This window comes from Bubalus bubalis, chromosome 3 (assembly GCF_019923935.1).
Source record: "Bubalus bubalis isolate 160015118507 breed Murrah chromosome 3, NDDB_SH_1, whole genome shotgun sequence".
Lineage (NCBI taxonomy): Eukaryota > Metazoa > Chordata > Mammalia > Artiodactyla > Bovidae > Bubalus > Bubalus bubalis.
Genome location: NC_059159.1, coordinates 156,511,358 through 156,532,780, shown reverse-complemented (window position 1 = coordinate 156,532,780; position 21,423 = coordinate 156,511,358). Strand labels below are relative to the sequence as shown.

The 21,423-nt window shown below is 42.3% G+C and overlaps 1 protein-coding gene across 4 annotated transcripts in view; it reads left to right on the top strand.

Moving 5' to 3' along the window:
* ABCA1 (ATP binding cassette subfamily A member 1) overlaps positions 1 to 21,423 on the top strand; it is a 137,054-nt gene that overhangs the window by 4,142 nt on the left and 111,489 nt on the right. For 3 of the 4 annotated variants that reach the window (XM_025282162.3, XM_025282160.3, XM_006069068.4), the window contains exon 2: positions 16,952 to 17,114. In XM_025282162.3, coding sequence (XP_025137947.2) covers positions 17,049 to 17,114 — 66 coding nt within the window. In that variant the 5' untranslated portion in view covers positions 16,952 to 17,048. Of the gene's footprint in view, positions 1 to 6,149; positions 6,468 to 16,951; positions 17,115 to 21,423 lie in introns of all 4 variants that reach the window. The other variant, XM_025282161.3, reaches the window with a different exon arrangement.

The following is a 21,423-nucleotide window of genomic DNA, read 5'->3' as shown; positions in this document are numbered from 1 at the left end:
TTAGACATAAACCCTTAGAAAAGATTTTTCTTGGTAAAAAGTTATGCTTATTATTGATTTACCTTATGCTGGGTGTTTCAAGCATTTTACATGTAATAATTTAGTTCACTCTGTTGAGAACCGCATAAGGTGGATTCTGTTATTATTTTCATTTTACAGACAGGGAAACTGAGGTGTAGACAGGGTAAGTAGCCTGACCATGGAGTTTGTAAGTAAGTAGTGAAGCTGAGGTTGCATCCCAGGCAGTCTGGTTTCCATGAATTTACCAATAACAGGATAAGGGCTTTGTTAAAATATTGAATTTTGACAAATGAAATACTTGCTAAAGGCAAAGAATCAGTCTCACTTTTCATTTGGGTATTTACGACTGAAAATAGTTCCCTGGATAGGTAAGCAGCACAGATGTTGTTAGAGAGGCACATTTTAGAAATATCTGAAGTCAGAGTAAGAAAATCTTGTATGTAAAATTGTTTTCAGGTAGAGCCTTTGGTTATTCTGCATTCTGTTGAGACAGTAAGCTGTTTTAAAGCAAAGAGCATTTACTCCGAGGAGCATCAGACTTGGTTCCTAAAACAAAAGAAAACTTGAAAGCCTGTCTTTTTCCATTTTGAAAATTTACTCTAAGACCTGATTTAAATGCCATCCTTCTCATAAGCTCTCCTGGATTCACACCTTCCTGCCAACACTGAGTTAAAATTAATTATCCCTTTCTTTTTTGCTCCCATAGGATTGGATCATAGCACTATTCATGTCATGGGTTTAATTGCATGGTTTTTTTTTTTTTTGGTTATAGTTAACATTTGTCTTGTTGTTGAGTGTATGCTTCTCTAGGAGGAGGTCTAGGATTCTTCTAGGGTTAAGGTCCTAGAATCCTAGAGAATCCTAATTCTCTAGGATTAAGGTCCCAGTCCTTAATTTACTCTCCTTGATATGGAAGGGGATTCAATAAATGCTATCTTGAATAAGTCAAAGAGAATGGGAAACTAATGTTGGTTTTCTATATTCTGAAAGATGAATTAAAATGATGTGATAATCACAGAAAAGCATTAGAAGTAGAATTATATGAGAAATAACTAATTAAGGTTAGGTTTATGATAGGTTGAGAAATATTAGTGTGTACTTAGACCAGCTTACTTTTTGTAGAACAAACAATTCTGATTCCACTCAGTTTCATTTCTCTTTTTTGAGGCAGCTGTGTTTTGAAAAAGTAATCTAGTCTGTTAACATTTCACATTAAACTAGATTTATTTGCACATTAATTTATTTTTTAAAAAATAAGAATGAGATAATTCACTAAGTAATTTAGAATTTAATTACTTAAAAATCAAAATAACCTTTTATGTATAGAATCTTTTCTTTTATACATTCTCTATGTGTGTGTGGGTCTGTATGCATATATGCGTATTTGTTTAGAATTGCAACATTTTCTATGCTAAATCCAACTTCTAAGAAGCATTTGGAAGTCAAAACATTTTATTTGGCTACTCTTGAAGTCAAAATGTTTTATGATAACTGGTGTTTAGCACCAGACACTTTTTGGGAAGAATTTTGTATATATAAAACCAATCAGTGGTTATTATTTATTGGGACAGTATTCTGGACTACATGGAGAATATGCTGAAAGCTATGGATTCCCTTTTCAGAAAAAATATACACAGGCATGTACACTCCAAATTTTACATATAATTACATACAATTTGATGTAATTATATTCTACATGTAATTCCAGAAACCCACTAAGCAGTCATGTGACCCTGGGCTAGTCATTTTACTTTTCTAAGATTTAGTTTCTTGATGAAAGAGGCTGAGTACATGACTTTTGAAGAGCCATTCAAGCTTTTGTATTCTCTAGACGTGTGTTCTTGCCTGGAGAATCCCAGGGACGGAGCAGCTTGGTGGGCTGCCGTCTATGGGGTCACACAGAGTCGGACACAACTGAGGTGACTTAGCAGCAGCAGATGTGTATTTAGGAAAAAGAGTGATTCTTTGATAGGAGCTTCCCAGAGAAATGTCCTGAGGGACATTCTCAGTATTAGTGTAACAGATTGTGTGGGTTTTGAGAGGTAGAGTGGCAATACCCATGGAATACATAGGAGTGTTTTGATGATCATGATGACGGAAGAAAAGAAGATGGTGGGAGGAGAGGAAGAAGAAGTGAGATGGGGTTGGAATTACCTATTTATCCACATTAGGTGGATGAAGACTTGATTCATAGAACCCAAAAAAGAATTTTATCTTAAATGCAAAGAAAAAAGTGGTTGGTGATCTCAGTAAGTTTCAGTGGAGCAAACGTGATGGAATAAGACATGATGAGACATTTGTCTCATTTCCGACTCACCATCTGGAGATTCTCTCTGAAAGAAAATATTCATTTGGACTCTCCATTCTGGGCATCTCCATTTTGAGTGTAGATTTTGTTTTTTATAGTGCAATCCTATTAAGCCAATATATAATAGAAAGCTAACTGACTTTTGAGATATGTTCATCCTCCAAGAAAGGATGAGAAATAGACTAACCTTATAAGGATATTTCTAAATATCTCAGAAGACTCTCACTGGGTGCAGATGGACAAGACACAAAGTTTTCTAAAGTATTGCTTTGAGTTAGTTGTTTCAAAGATCATAACAAATTAGGACTGGAAGGAACCAGAAGGGAAAAAAAGAAGCAAGAGTTTTCATGATTGAAACAGGCATGGGAAGAGGGAAGGAACTGCTAAGAAGTTGTTTGGGTTTCATATCCCTGTTTACTTTTGCTTTGCAAAATTTCTGTAGGATGCCAGGTTGGGAATAGTTTTTGTCAAGAGTCAAACCAAGCTTGTTTTTTGGAAGAAGCAAGTCCTCAAGGGTATGGCAGCTTGAATTTGATTGGATCTGGTATTTAGATGGTCCAAGTTTGACATAAAGGTAACACTAATGGAAGCAGCAGCTTTCCTTGGAAAGGCAGAGAGGATGTAAAGGCCCAGAATAATGGCTTTTAGACTGATCTGTAGACTCTTCTCCACTCCCCGATGCAAGGCTTTGGGATGGAAGTGGCAGTTTACTCCAGCTGGAGTGAGGTGTGATTTCTGGTATTGGAAGGAAAGAAGAGGAAGATACCATATTTTTAAAATGTATGTGTGTGTATCTGTTTATGGCTAATATACAAAAAATACCATTAAACTGAAATTCATTCCTTTAGCAAATATTTTTTGAACACCATGTTGAGTACTAGGTGTTGAACAAATGTCAAAAGACGTTAAGGATCTGACACCATAATGATCTTGCCATTCAAGGCTCTTCCAAATAAGACTCTGGCCGTTTTGATAGCTTTGTCCTGGACGGTACTAGGCATCCACTGCACCGTGTTTTCTCACTGGTGATGAGCACATAGTCTGGCTCAGTAACTGTTAACTGACTCCCTCTATGGGTTTTCTTCTTTTCTCTGATTTCTACTTTAAGAACCCCTTCATGCTTTCTCTGAGCTTATTGTTCTGGAATCTTACATCCATCCTTCGTGGTTGATGGATCTTGTTTACACTGTACCTTCTCCTCTGATTCCTCACTGACAAAATTTTGCCCCTTGACCGCAGGTAGATGAGCACAGTGTGGGCTGGGCCTTCCCCTCCATTACCTCATTTACTCCTCACTAGAACCTGGAGGCAGGCAGCATGTAAAGCCCTCAGATTCTTTCAATGGACTCACACTTTTATAGTTATCAATACATATATTTTTAAAAAGTTAACCTTATATTGGTTCTCTAAATTGAAAAGTGATGTCAGTTGTCTGAAATAAAAGGTAATTTTAAAAATAATTAGAATGAAAATGAATTGTTTTTTAAAGCCTGTCTATAAAATAAGCTTTTTTTGGGCTCCAAAATCACTGCAGATGGTGACTGCAGCCATGAAATGAAAAGACGCTTACTCCTTGGAAGGAAAGTTATGACCAACCTAGATAGCATATTGAAAAGCAGAGACATTACTTTGCCAACAAAGGTCCGTCTAGTCAAAGCTATGGTTTTTCCAGTAGTCAGGTATGGATGTGAGAGTTGGACTATAAAGAAAGCTGAGCACTGAAGAATTGATGCTTTTGAACTGTAGTGTTGGAGAAGACTCTTGAGAGTCCTTTGGACTGCAAGGAGATCGGAGATCAGCCCTGGGATTTCTTTGGAAGGGATGATGCTAAAGCTGAAACTCCAGTACTTTGGCCACCTCATGCGAAGAGTTGACTCATTGGAAAAGACTCTGATGCTGGAAGGGATTGGGGGCAAGAGGAGAAGGGGACGACAGAGGATGAGATGGCTGGATGGCATCACTGACTTGATGGACGTGAGTCTCAGTGAACTCTGGGAGTTGGTGATGGACAGGGAGGCCTGGCGTGCTGTGATTCATGGGGTTGCACTGAGCTACTGATCTGATCTGATCTGATCTGATAAAATAAGCTTGCTTTCTAAAGGCACTGACTCTGAAACTTGTTCTTACTTTGTTAAAAAAGGGAAATTAAGCACATGTTATAGAAGCATTGAAAAGATCAAACAGAAACTTTCTCCTTAATACAGTTTTTACAAATCTAAAGTGCTGAAAAGAGCATTTTCTCATTGTGTGATTGAGTGTTTAATACTGTGCCTGACCATCCCCTAAAATCTTCTAAGTGGAATTTAAATATTGCTTAAATTCATCTCATAAACTTTCCTGCAATTGGGGAAATATTGAGGCTGCCGCGTTTTTCTGATGGTACACCTGATACAGAGACTAGTTAAATAATTTGTTCCTGGTTCACGTACTTCAGTAATGGCAGAGCTGGGGGTTCAAACTTGAGTCTGAAACTCAAGCTGCAGGCAGTTTTCTTAGACTCAGACGATCTTTTTTAAAATTTTAAAGTCTTTATTGAATTTGTTACAGTTTGGTTTTGGTTTTCTGGTGGCCAGGCATGTGGGATCTTAACTTCCCAACCAGGGATCGAACCTGCACCCCCTGCATTGGAAGGCGGTCTTAACCACTGGACTACTAAGGAAGTCCCCAGAAGATCTTCTACTCCAGTCTCCTTATATTCTGTGGCTCAGAGTGGTAGAATGGCTCGCCTAAATTCATTCCCTAGCAGTCAGTAACAGGAATTTAAAATCTTAACTTTTTGCTTCTTTAATCCAAGCTTCTTGCTACTGTATCAGAATTTAGGGTGGTATTTACAGTGTCCCTTTAGGAGAAAAAAAATTTAGTCTATAGGTCTGTCCTTTCAGCTTCCAGTGGACACTGAATCTTTAAGATTGAACTAGCCTCATTTATTCTGTTGGTCCAATTTGAATCTTAATGGGTTTTTCAACTGGATTTTCTTTTTCTCTCAAATAAACACTGCTCTTTGGCTGTAAGTTCAAATCAAGGAAAGGCCCACAAAAGTCCCAAAGGTTGAGTCTTTCCCTGGGACCATTTTCTTCATGCAAAAGTAGAAAAACCTTGTGCTAATTTTGGCTGTTTAGGATTAATTGTGATTACCGGCAGTTTTTTAAAGCTTTTTAGTTTTCTTTTAACTTTAATGGTTGTGTTAATTATAGGAAGTACCTCGAGTTCAAGATAAGGAAAGCCTTTGGTCAAGTAGTGTTTCTTCAGTTGTCAGTCCTGTTACAGGACTTGCAAATTTAGTGGAATTAGTGCCATTTTCCCATTTCCAACTCTAGTCCCATTTCACATGATCTTAGCATGGCTTTCTCCTTGGCTGTCTGACACTAGGTTCCAATGGCCTCCATTGAGGGGAGTGGATGTCCCCCTGGAGGCTGCAAAGACCAGCAAGGCACACTGTCCTCAGGGGGAACTGCACTGGGGACTCCATGCTTAAGTAATGTAGACACTTAGCATACAGTCGCTTGGGAGATGAGAGTTTGTGCATTTTAAAATGCCACTGTCAACTGCAGTTGATAAAAGAGGCTAGCAGGAGTTCTACTCAATAGTTTAGTTGCATCTTTCCTTGAGCATTTTGTTATCTGGCACATAAAATGTTTGATTTGTGAAGATCTTAATGACAGTAGCATTTTCAAGAAGAAGTACTCAGAATCATGATAACACTGAAATAATTCAGATCAATTTCCACTGGGAACATCCTTCCAGACCTCAAATAATGGAGCTCACGTTGCCAGTATTTTTTCTTTTTAATAGCTAACATCCTTCATTTTTTGTTTTTCAGGTCAACTTGTGATCTTATTCCTCTGTAATTTAGCAAGGCAGTCAACAAAGTGGCTTGTTAGTTCAAGAGAAGGAGTTCAGTTTTGAAGTTGGGAGGGCAGGTTCGACCCTGTGCCTCTGTGCCTGTCCTGGAGCTCCAACTACGTCCTCACCTAGCTGGTCAGCTGGTTCTCCCTGGGCTGCACCTTGGACACATGAGGCATCTTGGACAAATGACCTGTGCTAGCACTATCTCAAGAGCTGGCTGGTGAAAGGGGAGGTTCTGGACAAGGTTGCTGGGTTTGGTCACATGTGAGCTAGAACTGGAAAAGAGCCACAGGTGAGATTACTTGTTTTGGCAAAAGTAAAAGGAATAAAGTGTTGAGGTTGAAAAATAGTATACAGTTTTTGATAAGCTTCATTGAGTGAGTTCTTGACTTGAGCCTGTGAGTTTAGAGTTTGAGGCTCCTGACCAATGTTGACAGTTTTGTATTCATGGTTGAACCCCTAGGGGAGGTGTTCTTGTTAGTTGGCATGTTTACAGGGGTCTGGAGCCTCAGTCTGGGAAAATTACTGATTCTCCTTTGCTCACAAGAAGTCCATGAAAATGAACACCCTTACCAACAAATTCGAGTGACTTTGGGGAAGACCAAATTAGATGCACTCCTGTTTAATCTGAATTTCTTTGAACGCAGCTGGAAAATTTGTCATGGTTTTGGGCTACCTGAGCTTGTCCTTTATGACATTTCTGATTTGCTACCGTGGTGAACCTGCTTTAACTAATTTTTCTTATCCCTGAGGTCTGACTTCAGAAGCCTTCACTCCACAAATGTGTACAAGCACCAAGTGGCTCTGGGCTCAGTGTGGCGTAGGACAGTGAGATGTTGAGATGGTCGCTTGTGGCCTAACTTACTGTGTAGCAGGGACTGTCGGAGTACTTAGTACACTGGAGGAGATGGTGGGAAAGCTGAAGAGATGAAGGAATAGATATAAGGCCCAGATCACAAACAGGTAATTGACCTGGAAGCTGGAGGAAGTAGTCTGGAGAATAAAACTGAGTGAGGTGCTGAAGACATGGAGGAAGGCAGCCTATGTGGAACAGAAGAGCTGACTGCTCCCAGAGCAGAAGAATAGTATATGTATGTGGTAGGGGTCCCCAAATGGGGGAGTTATGGTAAGACACTGGTAGAAATGGTACCAGGATACCAGCAAAACCCTTTCACATCTCCCACCGATCTGGGCATGCAGAAAGTTCCAGTGTGTTCTGGAAAGGCCGTTGGGGAAATAGTCCCTTCTGTGGACAGAGAAGGAAGAAGAGAGATTGCTTTAATATTAATAAACTGCCCACTTTGTGCCCTACCTGAGTGCTTTGGGGAAGCCCAGGTAGCTCAGTGGTAAAGAATTCACCTGCCAATACAGGAGACACAGGAGACATGGGTTTGGGAAGATCCCTTGGAGGAGGAAACGACAGCCCACTCTAGTATCCTGGCCTGGAAAATCTCATGGACAGAGGAACCTGGTGGGCTAGAGTTCATGGAGTCCCAAAGAGTCGGAGATGACTTAACACACATGCTGAGTACTTTACACTGTGAAGTCAGCTGCACTAATCATAGCTGCCATTTACTGGATACTTCTTTTGTCCCAAATAATGTTTTATATACATTATTTTATGGAGAGAATACAGGGACTCAATGCCTAGGGTCCCTGAGCTCTATTTTATGGAGAGAATACAGGGACTCAATGCCTAGGGTCCCTGAGCTGGTGAGTAGCAGAGTCAGTATTCAAACCCCACTTTCTCTGACTCCAAAACCTCCCTTCTGTCTACCAGGCTATTTAATTCATGAAAATAATTAAGGACATCTGGGGAAGCTTGCTGCACGGCGACATAGGTCTACAGGAAGGGGATGGCAGTGAAAGGATTTGGGTTTGTCTGTCCCCAAGTCCTTTGAGCACTTTCATAAAAATAAACTTTTTAGGCTGGGAGAAGGTTGAACATCTGAAGATGTTGACCCTTCCAAGATGTAAAGCAAACAAAATGGTTTTTGCTGATATAGTCACTAAGCCTTTTATCCTAAAATGCTCTTGGAAAGCCCTCCTCCAACAACAGGGAACATTATCCAGTCAAAGTTTTCTGCAAATGAAGGATTGCCCATGGAGACAGACTTGCTTGTGTTTCTGTATCACTCAGGATGTTTGTCACTTTTATAGTTCCTTCCCTGCAGGACCCTCTAACTTTGGCATTATGATTGTGGTTGAGAAAAAAGTGTTTTCTACGTCATGTAATGTTGACAGGTATTTCATTTCTAGGGGAAAGGTTCCTTTTTCCTATATGCTACACACCTGCAACCAGGGAAAAAGCAAATAGTTGTATTGTTTGCTGAAGTCTTCCTTTCAGGGTTGCTCTGTGTTTGTTTAGTGGAAATCAGCAGTGTAAGAAGGGCTGTCTCTAACATTTTGTCAGAATTTCTCCATAATTCTACAATGATGAAACAAGAACTTGAGGACAGGATGGATTTGCTTTCAGAAACTCTGGTTATCAGTTTTAGAAGTTCTGAGATTGTTTTAGCTGCTAGCAACTGGACTGTTGAGAGTGATAAATAGGATCTTTGGTTGTCCAAATATCTGCAACATGATAGAAATAAACTTTTTGAAACCCCTTAAAATAGAATTGTTGACAGCATGAGGATTGTGCTTCTCAAAGGCTCGTTATGGATTTGTACAATATTCATGTATTTCTTCTAACTTTTCAGTTTTTGTGTATTCCTATCATAGCCCTCATTTTGAAAATTAGCCATTAGCAAATACTTTCATCCAGGAAATTTAATATATGTTCCAGGGTGAAACAAGAATGTGCAGTTATATATAAACTTACTGTTACTAATACTCAAGTATGATACATTTGGTACTTAAAATTCCCCTTGAGTTACAAATTGTTATAATTAATAAAATTCATTAGATATATATTTTTAAGATATTTATTTATTTGGCCGTACTTGGTCTTAGTTGCAATATGTGAGATTGAGTTTTCTGACCACGGATCCTACCTGGGCCCCCTGCATCGGGAATGTAGAATCTTACCCACTGGACCACCAGGAAAGTACTGGATCTGTATTTTTAAAACAGGTTTTGTGATAGCAGAGCCTCTTCTAGAATGACAGGAATCTTCTAGAATGATAGAATCACTTCCTTTTATCTGTGACTTTTATCTTGGAGGATTTCTTACATCATTTTTTCTCTTTAAATTTGAGTATTAAGATGTTATGGTATAAGTAGGAACACAGTTTCAGGGGTCACCAAGTACCAGCCCATGACCTTTCTGCAGGCCTCTAAGGGTTTAGTGGCAACTAAGGACAGTTTCCCTGAGTTGTGAGTCTAAGGTATGTCTGGAGAGTGTGAGGGGATAGAATTTAAGGATTAGCATGAATGGCCTTATGGGTAGAGAGCTCGGTGACAACTGGAGGCCAGAAAAGAAACTAAGGCAGTTAAAATAACTTCAGGCTTAATAAAGTTGATGGCTATCTTGGGAGAAATCATGGGGAGACTTTCTAAGTCGCCTTCTTCCACCACGGCAGGCATGCCCTGTCATCCATCAGCCATGGGTGCAAAGAGCCTGTTCCCGCCTGGTTTTAACCTCACTATCATTTTCCATAAATGTGGCTACTGATCTGGAGATATACACTTAGAGAGGCAATTAAAAAACAGACCTTTTCCAAAGAAGCATGCTCTGGTGGTCTTACAGGTTTCTTATCTTCAATTCTACAGAAAGCTCTACATCTCTCTGGAGATGAGATGCAGCAGTACCTGTGATCCTTGTATTTGCATCAGCATCTGAGGAAGAGGTCATTAGTTGAGCTTTAGCGCCAACACATTTACTACAGTTCATATGTTATATAGTTATATTCTGCCTTAAATCTACCTCTTGCTTTTGTTACTGGCTAGTTATTTATTGGCATAGGACATCCAGAAACAGTTTCATCAGGAGAGATTTCAACTTCTGTCTCACTTCTGGAAACTATAGGGAAATTTGTCTAACAAAGAAGAACACACACATACTTATTTATTAATTTGTTTAGAGAAAGAGCTATCATAAAACCACTGTTTTTGAAAAATGAAAGTCAGTTGCTGGCTGCATATTCTGTGTATATGAGCTATTTGGGTAGAACTGATAGGAAAAGTGTGTTCAGAAGAATAAACAGAGTTGTAGGAGGAATGCAGTAGTGGGAAGCTAGGAGCAGTTGTTGACAGTTATTTCTGGAGAAACCTGGAGGCCAGTTCCAACTCTTGGGGGTGAGTCTGGACAGGCCCCTTGCTTTTGGTGGGCCTTGGCTTCTCTGTAAGATTGGGGTGTGGTGGGAGTGGGTCTCCAAAGCTGCAATGACCTCTTTCTATCAGATGGGGGTTGGCCTTGTGCAAGCTTGTCCTCTTCTGCTTCGAGGGGCCGACTTCTCAGCTCCAGTGAGAAATGGCAGTTGTGTGGTTCCCAGTGGAGACTGGCCTTTCTTGGAGTGAGCAGGTAGGAGGTTCCCTGCCCCCCTTAGATGGAAGCTCAGCCTATGTGCTTGCAGTGCTCTTGTAGGAAGGAAAAAGACCAACCAACCCTTTGTTACTGCACAAACTGAGTTTTGGATGGTAGTGAAAACATGTGCGTTTTTTTTCCTTACTGCATTTCTGTAGACAGATTTAATGTTTTGGAAGGGTAGAAGGCAGTCATGGGATATAGTTCCTGTTTTCCTTTTGACGTCAGTCAGTGGGAAAAAATCTTCCCACCTTGTCTTTTTAGCTTGTCTGCTTTTTTCTCTTCCTTTCTTCTTCTCTCATCTCTCTTTGAAACTTACGTGTGAATTCAAAAGGGCTGAACATTTTGGCAAGGATGGGGGTTGGAGGAGCAGTGCAGTAGCTACTGACTGCGGTCATCATTGTCCCCTTGACACCAGGCTTCCTGTGAACCTCTACTCTTTTTCTTTTGCCACAATTGCTGAGTCTGCCTGGCATTTCATATTTTGATTTAGGGAAAAGTTAAAAGAATTCACAATTCCAGCTGTCACTTGGTGACCCCTTTGCCAGTAGCATATGGCACATTCTCATTTCACTAATCTAAAGAAAAGAATTACCCACCTATCATTACTCTCTTTGCTCTGCTTTATTTTTCTTCATTATTCTTATTACCCACTGCCTTAACAACAGTCCTACTGTTATTTGTCAGGTCTTCTTCCACCTTGCTAGAAGTTCCATGAGAACACTTTTGTTCATTGCTGAATCTCCAATGTCTGGGACAGCCCCTGCACATAATAGGTATTCAATAAATATTTGCTGTGGCTAATGGAAGCTAATGGAGAAGGAAATGGCAACCCACTTCAGTGTTCTTGCCTGGAGAATCCCAGGGACTGGGGAGCCTGGTGGGCTGCTGTCTATGGGGTCGCACAGAGTCGGACACGACTGAAGCGACTTAGTAGTAGTAATAGTAGTAGTAATGGAAACCTTGCAGAGTGAAGGCTGCAGTTTGTGGAATGAACAGGAGTTGAAGATTTTAGTCATCATTTACTTTCCTAGAGAATCACACAATACTCAAGCTTTACACCATACAGTTCTTATTTCTTCCAAGGCATGATTTGACTTGTGGAATATGTTAATTATTATCATAGAAGACATTTTTTTTTGGGAGGGGAGGAGATCATTGACATATAATTTACATGTGGTTAAATTTAGCTTTTTTTACAGGTATAGTTTGAAGAGTTTTGATACATCTGTGTAGTATATGTATAACCACTGCCACAACCATGGTGTGGAATATATCTATCACTCAGTGCTTCTGACAGTCTGTCCTCTCCCCTACCCACTGGCAACCAGGGATCTGATTTCTGTCCCCATTGCTTCACCTTTCCAGAATGTCATATAAGTAGATTCATATAGTATGTAGTCTTTTGTGTCTGACTTTTTTCTCTTAGCATAAGGCTTTTGAGATTTCTCCCATGCTGTTGAACGTATTAGTAGTGTGGTCCTTTTTTATTGCTGAGTAGTATTCCATTTTCGGAGAAGGCAATGGCACCCCACTCCAGTACTCTTGCCTGGAAAATCCTATGGACAGAGGAGCCTGGTAGGCTGCAGTCCATGGGGTCGCTGAGGGTCGGACACGACTGAGCGACTTCACTTTCACTTTTCACTTTCATGCATTGGAGAAGGAAATGGCAACCCACTACAGTGTTCTTGCCTGGAGAATCCCAGGGATGGGGGAGCCTGGTGGGCTGCCGTCTATGGGGTCGCACAGAGTCGGACACGACTGAAGTGACTTAGCAGCAGTAGCAATATTCCATTTTAATTTATTCACTGATTTATGGATCTTTGGATTGCTTCCAGTTTGGACTATTCTGTGTAAGACTTCTATGGATGTTCACATACAGCTCTTTGTGTGAACGAATGCCATCATTTCTTTCGGGCAAATACCTAGGACAGGATGGTTGGGCTGTATCATAAGTCTGTGTGTAATTTTACAAGAAACCACCAGAGTATTTAACAAAGTGGCTGTTCCATTTTCATTCCTACAAGCAGTATATGATAGTGCCAGTTGCTACTCATACTTTAAAATTTAAAAACTTGTAGTAGTTCCAGTGGGTATGTAGTGGTATCTCATTGTGGTTTTAATTTTCATTTCTCTGCAGCTAGTAATTGCTTATTTGAGAAGGTCATGGTTTAGCAGGCTGTGGTATTCTCTAGGTATTTAATAATTTTAAAATACCAGTGGCATTTGAAGTGAAAATTTCTTTTAAAAAATTGGCCAAAGATCTAATTGGTCACTTCCATGAGGTCATACTGTACAAAAAAGGTTGGGGTGTGGAAACTATGTCAAATTTTGGCAAGGGGTGATTCACCTGGGTGACTGATGTGGAGACCAGAAGAGGACATGCCTAGGACTTGAAATGAAGGTGGGGAAAAGCAGGTTTCTTGGCTCCTCTGGCCTTGGGAGGGCTTGCTCCATCCTTAGCTAAACCGGTGTTTGTGGGAAGCCAACTTAGATTCAGTGCCACTTTCCTGGATACCCCAGGAGTCACCAGCAACCCTTGCGGCTGTCCCCAGTGTGTGGTGAACATAGAGCCCCCTCCCTGCAGACAATTTGCCTTAATCAGTTAATCAAGCTTGAGAAATCGGTTACCACAGGCCCAGAGTGCCACCACCCTTCCATCTTGAATCCCTATTTCTCATGTCCATCTCTTAGTTAATTAATTAAGCAAATATTCCCTGAAGGCTTACTCTGTGCCTTATACTGTTTTGCATGTTGGGGAAAACTGTGATGAAGAAAGAGAAATTATCCCGTGGACTCAGAAAGTGGCAAAAATGATGCAAGGGAAAACAGAGGCTGCCGTGAGTGCATCTCGGAGGGGTTTTTAACCAGATGCCTGTCAGGGGAGGTATCAGGACAGGATCCTACGGTTGAGAAAGATTCGGCCTGGCTGACAGTGCTGGAAGCAGCAGTTCAGGACAGGGAACATGCAGGAGGCCCAGTGGTGGGAGAGAGGGCTGCCCATTTGGAGCCATGAGTAGTTTTCTGGGGCTTGGTTTAGAAAGTGGGGAGTGGTGAGAGAGGAGGCTGGAGTCATTGGGGAGACCAGCTAAACCAAGGTGAGGACTGCACTTTATCCCCAGGGCAGTGGGGCGCTGACAAAGGCAGTTTTAAGTGGGAGAGTGGCTTGTTTGGAGCTTTGGTTTAGTGGCATCACTTTGGTTTCTCTGTGATAAATGGATGGAGGGGGCAAGACTGGAGGCAGGGAGTTCAGGGAAGTGGCTGTTGTGGTCGTCAGGAGCCGGAAGAGGGTGGCCTATTGACTGGCCATGACTGTGAAGTGGGATGCTTTCCAACCAGTAACTGGAAATGTGCACAGGGGCAGAAATGAGTGTGCTACTAGCTTTGAAGCATTGAGAAATCTGGTCAATACATAGTACGGCCTTCTTTTTGGTTTTGGTTTGTTTGTTTGCTTCCTTGGAAAACTGATGTAGAAATGTCCCTTTGGCCCCAGTTACCTGAGCAGAGGATTTGGGCATTGCCAAAACCTCCTCTTTGGATAAAATTGCTCCCAGCAGTGGTCACCATGTTCTGAGGTGGGAGGAGGGAATTATGCAAGAGGCCCAGGGCTATGCCAAGGTGGGTAGGAAAGTGGGGCAAGTACCCAGCGAAGCCGGAGCAATACCTTCTACCGCTGCATAGGCTACTTTTGCTGAAGTCTCTGCGTGTCTCCTGGAGGGTCTTTGAAGCCAGGATCCGTGTCTGGAAATGCAGAAACCCCGCTTTAGGAAAACACTCTCCAGAAAGCTTCCTCCCTGCCGTTCTTGTCTCACGCACATTCTGCAGAGGTGTGTCTTCTTTTCTTCTGAGATTCTCCACTCAGATTTAGGGGATTCTGTGTCCTGGTTTGAGCTTGAGGGTCTTTAACACTAGGCCATTCTGATTTCAGCCTAGATTCAGTGCCACTTTCCTGGATATCCCAGGAGTCACCAGCAACCCTCGCGGCTGTCCCCAGTGTGTGGTGATCATAGAGCCCCCTCCCTGCGGACAACTTGCCTTCATCAGTTAATCAAGCTTGAGAAATCGGTTACCACAGGCCCAGGAGTGCCACCACCCTACTTCGCCCCTCCTACCTTGTCAGAAACCCATGATGGGTTTGCTAAAAAATGCTGCTGTTGCTAAAAATAATGGAGTAGAAAAGAATGTTTGGACAGGAGATAACCATTTCTCTGTAAGAGGTAGGGATGGACCAGAGAAAGAAAAGTGCGGAGGAGGGAGCTCATTTCTTTGCCACTTACAGTGTGCTGTGTACTTTGCTGGAGAACTTATATATTTATTTATATTGTCTCATTGACAATTGAATATCCATTGAATATCCTGCAAGGTAGGTATTGTCACCCCCATTTTACACTGAGGAAATTGATGCTCCGAGGGCATAAAGTTTTGGCCAAGGGCATGTAGTTGAGAAGCTGGGCCTAATTCCTGTCTAAGCTGTCTTTCTTTTTTAAATTATAGACTTATGTTCCAACCTCCTCATTGTTACCTTGGGGACCTGAAAAGATGCGTGTAGCTTCTAAATCAACTAAGTGATTCCTGGAGAGCACCTTTTGCATCCGGAAAATCTAGCTAATTATTTATTTCAGTGTTTCTGGAATGCAAGCCCTGTCCCAGGCCACTTACAAAATGATTTAGGATTACAAGCACGAAGCTCACAACCAAATTCTGGCTCTCAGCGCTCAGAGAGACCAGTGGCCATCTTTAAATAACAAATTGTGGATGGATACAGTGCTGGTTTAATTATTTTCAGTGAGAATTTTTTGGGGGAGGGGCATCTGTGTCCATCTACAGGTTTGCTGAGCAAGTGATAAAAGAAAGGTCCTAAGGCTTGACTCTTTCAGAGGAATCCCTGATTTGTTGGCTTATCAATGAGTGAATTAAAATATATAATAGTAGAGTCAGTGATTCTTTTCAGACACTGTAGACTGCTTACATTCCCTTTTCTTTTGTAGAAGTTTTTAATCCAAGTCCTTGTGGTGTGGGGGCCAAGAGGGTAAAGTCCTGCTAGAGGTTGACCTTTGCATTGAGGTCCGTTTGGACTCACAGACTTTTAGTCCAGTACTTAATTTTGTATCCACAAGCGGACACTACACTCTTAGCCCTTTCTGCTGTTTGTTCCTCCTGCCTAATCTCCCATCCCCACCTCCATTCCTCCAGAGACCACAATGATTAAATGAAGCATTTTAGAGGTAAAGTTGGTTTCTTATTTCTGCTAAGAGTTCCTGGCTGTGAAGTGGTATCAGGGCTTAGCTTTGACCTATGTATCCCTCCCTTCTTCCAGTTTTTATTTTCTGCCTTTTCCCTAGCTTTAATTTTACTGTGACTACTGGGATTACTCCAGCATTAAAGAAGTACTGCTGTTGAGGGGCAGCTGGGACACACAGAAGGTTGTATCCCCTGTATATGAGAGCCTCCCCTTCCCCCAGCATGGCAAAACAGTCCTCCAAGGAGGCATCTGTGACACCTGACGAGGACTAGGTGGGCCCTGTGTGCAGGTACAGGTGGAGCAAGGCCAGGAGTGTGCATATGTCCAGACAGTGGGAACTTGTCAGTTGCACGGGTGATGCTCTCTGCCTGCCTTGGCTGCCTTGTTTTACTCCATGGGATATTGTTTTCTCTCCACACACATAGAACACTAGGGGTTGTCCTCCTCACTTAGGAGCCGGGTGTCTGTGGGATTTCCTTGGTGTGTACTCACAGTCATCTAAGACACGCTGTGATGTTTCAGATTAGGAAGCTCTCTATCAGTGGTGCCATTTATCATTGGAAGGACTCAACTTTGTGGTGAGATGAAAATGTAGTCTGCAGCAAATTTCAGACAATAGTGTTAAGTCACTCCAGGTTCAAGGCAAAATTTATAAATGCTGCTGACATTTTCTGAGAAGGAGAGCATTTTCTTAGAGAAGGGAGGCAGGTCTCTGGGATTCCAGTATGCCGTTTGCAGCTCTGGTGTTTTGGGCACATAAGATTGATCACTTAGGTCTGCCTTCAATTTTTCATTGTTTTCAAGTTTTCATTCCTAGTGGTCACATCAGTGGAGCTCAAGTGATTTGGATAATAATGACTTACTCACAGGCTAACGCCAGAAAAGCTCCAGCATCCCTGTTTACCAGAGACCCAAGGCTGGAAGCCGGGGACTCATGCTTTATGGAGAGGCAGTCACGAGACAGAACTGGGTGTTGAGGGCTCAGGTGAGGGGGCTGGTGCAACAGCCCTCACTAGCGTATGGCTTTGCAGCAAAAACTAACATCCCCTCTTGCTTTATCTTTCAGTTAATGACCAGCCACAGCGTCCCTGCTGTGAGCTCCAGCCACTTCCTTCCCGGGCCCCGAGCCTCGCGCAGGCTGCTGTGGTGCTGGCTGAGGGAACATGGCTTATTGGCCTCAGCTGAGATTGCTGCTGTGGAAGAACCTCACTTTCAGAAGAAGACAGACAGTAAGCCCGGGTTTCTCTGGGGGTTCTCCCGTGCTTTTCTTCCGGATTTTGAGTTGGGAGTGAAGAAGGGGGCGGAAAAAAGATTCTTCTTGTGTGTGTTTTTTTTTAATTTACTTATTTTAATTGGACGATAATTCCTTTACAGTATTGTTCTTCTTGGTTTTCTTAAGGTGATGGAATGTGTCTGGCCCTGGTGGACCCAACTGTGTGGGGTCCTGATTTAGCTAGCCCTGTCTCATCATAGGAGGCAGATTTGCAACCAGGTGGCGATCATAGCTTTGGTTTGTGCTAGTGCCCAGGCCTAAGTTCAGACCGCTGGAACCTGGCACACATGCCCCTTGGCCATCTTACTCCTAACTTTTGCTGCAGCCCTGGGGGCTGCTTGGCTCTTCAAGAGCTCCTAATGGTCTGGGTGGTGCAGCTGAAGTGAGTTCATGGCCCAGCTCTTAGAGGTCAGAGACTGAATCTTTTAGTATGGACTTCCCCCTTTCAGCTTGGACTGCGAGCCTGGAGGAATACAAAACGGATTTGTTTTATTTCTGTGGAGGGTACTATGCCATTCACTTCTGGATGAGACAGTGATCCTTTCAAGAACCCTGAGACTTTGCTGCTGCTGCTGCTAAGTCGCTTCAGTCGTGTCCGACCCTGTGCGACCCCTGAGACGGCAGCCCACCAGGCTTCCCCGTCCCTGGGATTCTTCAGGCAAGAACACTGGAGTGGGTTGCCATTTCCTTCTCCAGTGCATGAAAGTGAAAAGTGAAAGTGAAGCCGCTTAGTTGTGTCTGACTCTTCGCGACCCCATGGACTGCAGCCTACCAGGCTCTTCCATCCATGGGATTTTCCAGGCAAGAGTACTGGAGTGGGGTGCCATTGCCTTCTCCAATACCATCTTTAACACTCGGTAAATGATATTTTTCTGTGAGAAGGTACAAACTATAAGGCCTGGAGATTTCTGTGAAGCTCCGATATCAGCTCTTGGCTTCTCCCTCCCTAAACACCCCTAGAGATCCTGTCTGGTCTCCTGCGTTTAGCTGCACCTCTCTATAGTTGACTTCTAAATGTCTGTTTCCTGCCCTGCATTTTTTCCTGAATTCTAAGCCTACATCCCCTTTTGGCTGTCCTCATGAAGCTGCAACAGAAATGACCATCCTCTTTAGACTCAAAGAGCCATAAGGGATCTTGGAGATAACTTAATTCACTGTTTCTGAAACTAGACTAATGCTGGCCCTTCTTTAAAAGAACAAATATGTCAAAGTCCCCTCATGTTCACTAAACATTTTTTATTATAATGTTACGTGAATATGTACGTATGTGAAACTAGATATAAGCCCTTTATTCTTATAGACTGCCATGCAAACATATGACCTATACAGACTTATAAACTAAGTGCAAACAAAATTGCAGAACCAGTACAGTTCAAATTAACACTGTTAATGTAGTAAGGCGACTGACGCTGTTTGAAGCCATATTTGACACTGTTTAAAGGCAACAGTGTGACTATGGTAGTGAACACTTATTTGTTTGAGTTTGGACAGTATATTACCATGCACTTTTCCAATGACTTTGGAATTTTTCCAAGTCAGTTTTCCAATGACTTTCCAATTTTTCCAGCGACTTTCATTGGATATCATTTGCTTTCATTTGGTCCAGTCTCATCATTCACAAATTGCTTCTACATCTGTGCCTTTCTCATTGGTCTACTGCAATTATATTGGTGCTAAAGTGAAGTCGCTCAGTCGTGTCCGACTCTTTGCAACCCCATGGACTGTAACCTATGAGGCTCCTCCGTCCATGGGATTTTCCAGGCAAGAGTTCTGGAGTGGGTTGCCATTTTCTTCTCCAGGGGATCTTCCCAACCCAGGGATCGAACCCGGGTCTCCCGCATTGTAGGCAGACGTGTTTACCATCTGAGCCACCAGGGAATATTGGTGCTAACACAATGGCAAACACAAATAGAAACTTAGACTCGTGATCTTGTGCCAGAACTTGGTTGTAAAGTAGGCATTCAGAAAATCCAGGTATGTTTATTCATATTTCCTTAGATGACCATTGAAATGAAAACACAAAATGTTTAAAATTCTGACAGAGAACTCATATAATCCCTCATGAAATTATATATATTATTTGTATATATATACTAGTTTGAGAAACACTGACTTTTCAGTCCCTTATAGTATATGTAGGGAGCTGAATCCCAAGGTCACTTAATGAGACAGTAGGAACTAGAATTTATGCATCCTATCTCTCTTGATAATAATAATAATGATATTAAAATATAACAATATATAATATATATATAGTATAAATATAATAAAAGCAAACACTTAGATTGCACTTCCATGTACTAGCCACTAAAGTGAATTGTTAACTAGATTAATCCTTTTAAGATCCACAAAGTACTGTTGTTTCCTTATAACACAGAATGCTATTGTGTTATAACTGGGGAACTTAAATCACAGAGAGAATATAAGTAATTTGTCTGAGGTTCATACTGCTAATCAGGGGCATATGTAGTGTTCAGTTCTAAATAATCTGACTCTAGAGTTGGTTCTCTAAATCACTATGTCAGATTGCTCTTCAGTGGTATTATTATTTTTTCTACCTTCAGTCTCAACATCTTGAAGTTTCTGACCTCTTCCTTACCTTTGTCCCTGCCTCCCACAGCTGTGCCCAGGCCCTGGTGTATTCATTTCCTAATCTCATTTCTTAGCTACTCTGTGGTCCAGGTCCCCTGTCTCTTCTTATCATGTTGGCAGCAGCCCATGTGATGGTGAACTGTCTTTGCTGTGCTGTGTCTGTTAGCCAGTGAGTAGTGGAAAGAACTGTATCATCTTAGTAAGGCAAGGTCTCAAGCCCAAACCTGTCATTTTACAGATAAAGCAGGGAAGGGATTTCCCCACGGTCAACTAAGGAATCCAGAGCACAGGGTCCCAGAACAGAACTTGGGATTGGGCCATCCAGACTGGGCTAGTGTGTGTTAGTCTTGCTGCTTCTTGCTCAATATTGCTTATCTGTTTAAAAAGAGCCACAATTAGAGAGATAGGCAGGCTTCATAAAAGGCAATTTTTGGCCCTGTGGCAGAGTTCTTATTGAAGGGGAAGTAAGACATAGCATCCTGACACAGAAGGACTTTTTTAGACATGCACCTATGATCTGCTAGCTTGTCTGCCTTACCTCCCTTCCTGATGTCTACAGGAAATGTGTTTTGCCGAACTAGAAAAAAAAAAGGTGGTTTATTTCAGGTTGCAGAAGTTTAGGTTGTCAGGGTTGGAAAGATCTGACCTGACCCTTGTACAGTTGATGGAAATGGGGTTTCAGGTGTGGGGCAGGGGGTCCAGAGTGGATCAGTCATGGAAGTAGCACCAGATTCAATTTCCTGATGGCCCTAGAGGCACAAGTTCTTTTGAGCAGGCTTTGCCTTATCTGCACAGGAGGTTTAATACCCATGGATCTCAAGTGCTGTCCGTAGCTATTTCCCAGTCCAAATAGCTTGGATCTATAGATATATTGATTGTAGACAGTGAAACCTGTTTAGGGTCTTGGTTCCACATTGTTAGCTCAGGACATGTCCTGCCCTGTAGGCAGGGGAAGGAGTTAGTAGCTCCATGACAGTTCTCACCTACAGTGTACAGAATCCTTGCTTAATTTCCCCCTTCAGAGATCCTGGATGTACTCGCTTGGCTCCATAGCCTGGCACTGGGGATATGCTTAACAGGCATTTGCTCAGTGAGGGGTGAATGTGTTAAATGGACCATTAGTTTTTAGATCTTGAGGAGGCGCCCCTGCTAGAGGGGCCGCATGTGCAGGGAGACAGGAAGATGTAGGAGCTGGGTGCTGAACAGTAGACCCCAGAGCCACCTTCTTGAAAGGTGGCCATTTGCTCGTTCACTCTGTGTCCTCATTTGCTAATGAATTTGGGGGACCTCTTTTCTTGTGCCCCCATTGCAGACTCATGGGGACCATCAGCCAGGGGTAGCTTTCTGCTGCTCCTGCTGCTCCTGTTAGGCAAAGAATACATTGAAAATGAGTTGCGTAAGTGGGGTGCAAAGCTCAGTTTGGGTCCAAAGTAACAGTTAACTTGTGTGGGTGGTGGTCAGTGAGCACAAACAGGGCTTGGGACAGGAAAGGCGAGGGGCTTTGGAGTTCTCCGGATCCCCATCTGGTTTTAGGCTGAGCCAAAGACCAAGGTCCCTGTGGAACAGATGGGACAGAATGTGGCTGTATGGCCTTTCTTTTTTGCCTTTGCTATTAATTTTCTCACTTAGATCTGTTTAGCCATGTGGCTGAGGAAATAGATAATTTTAATTTC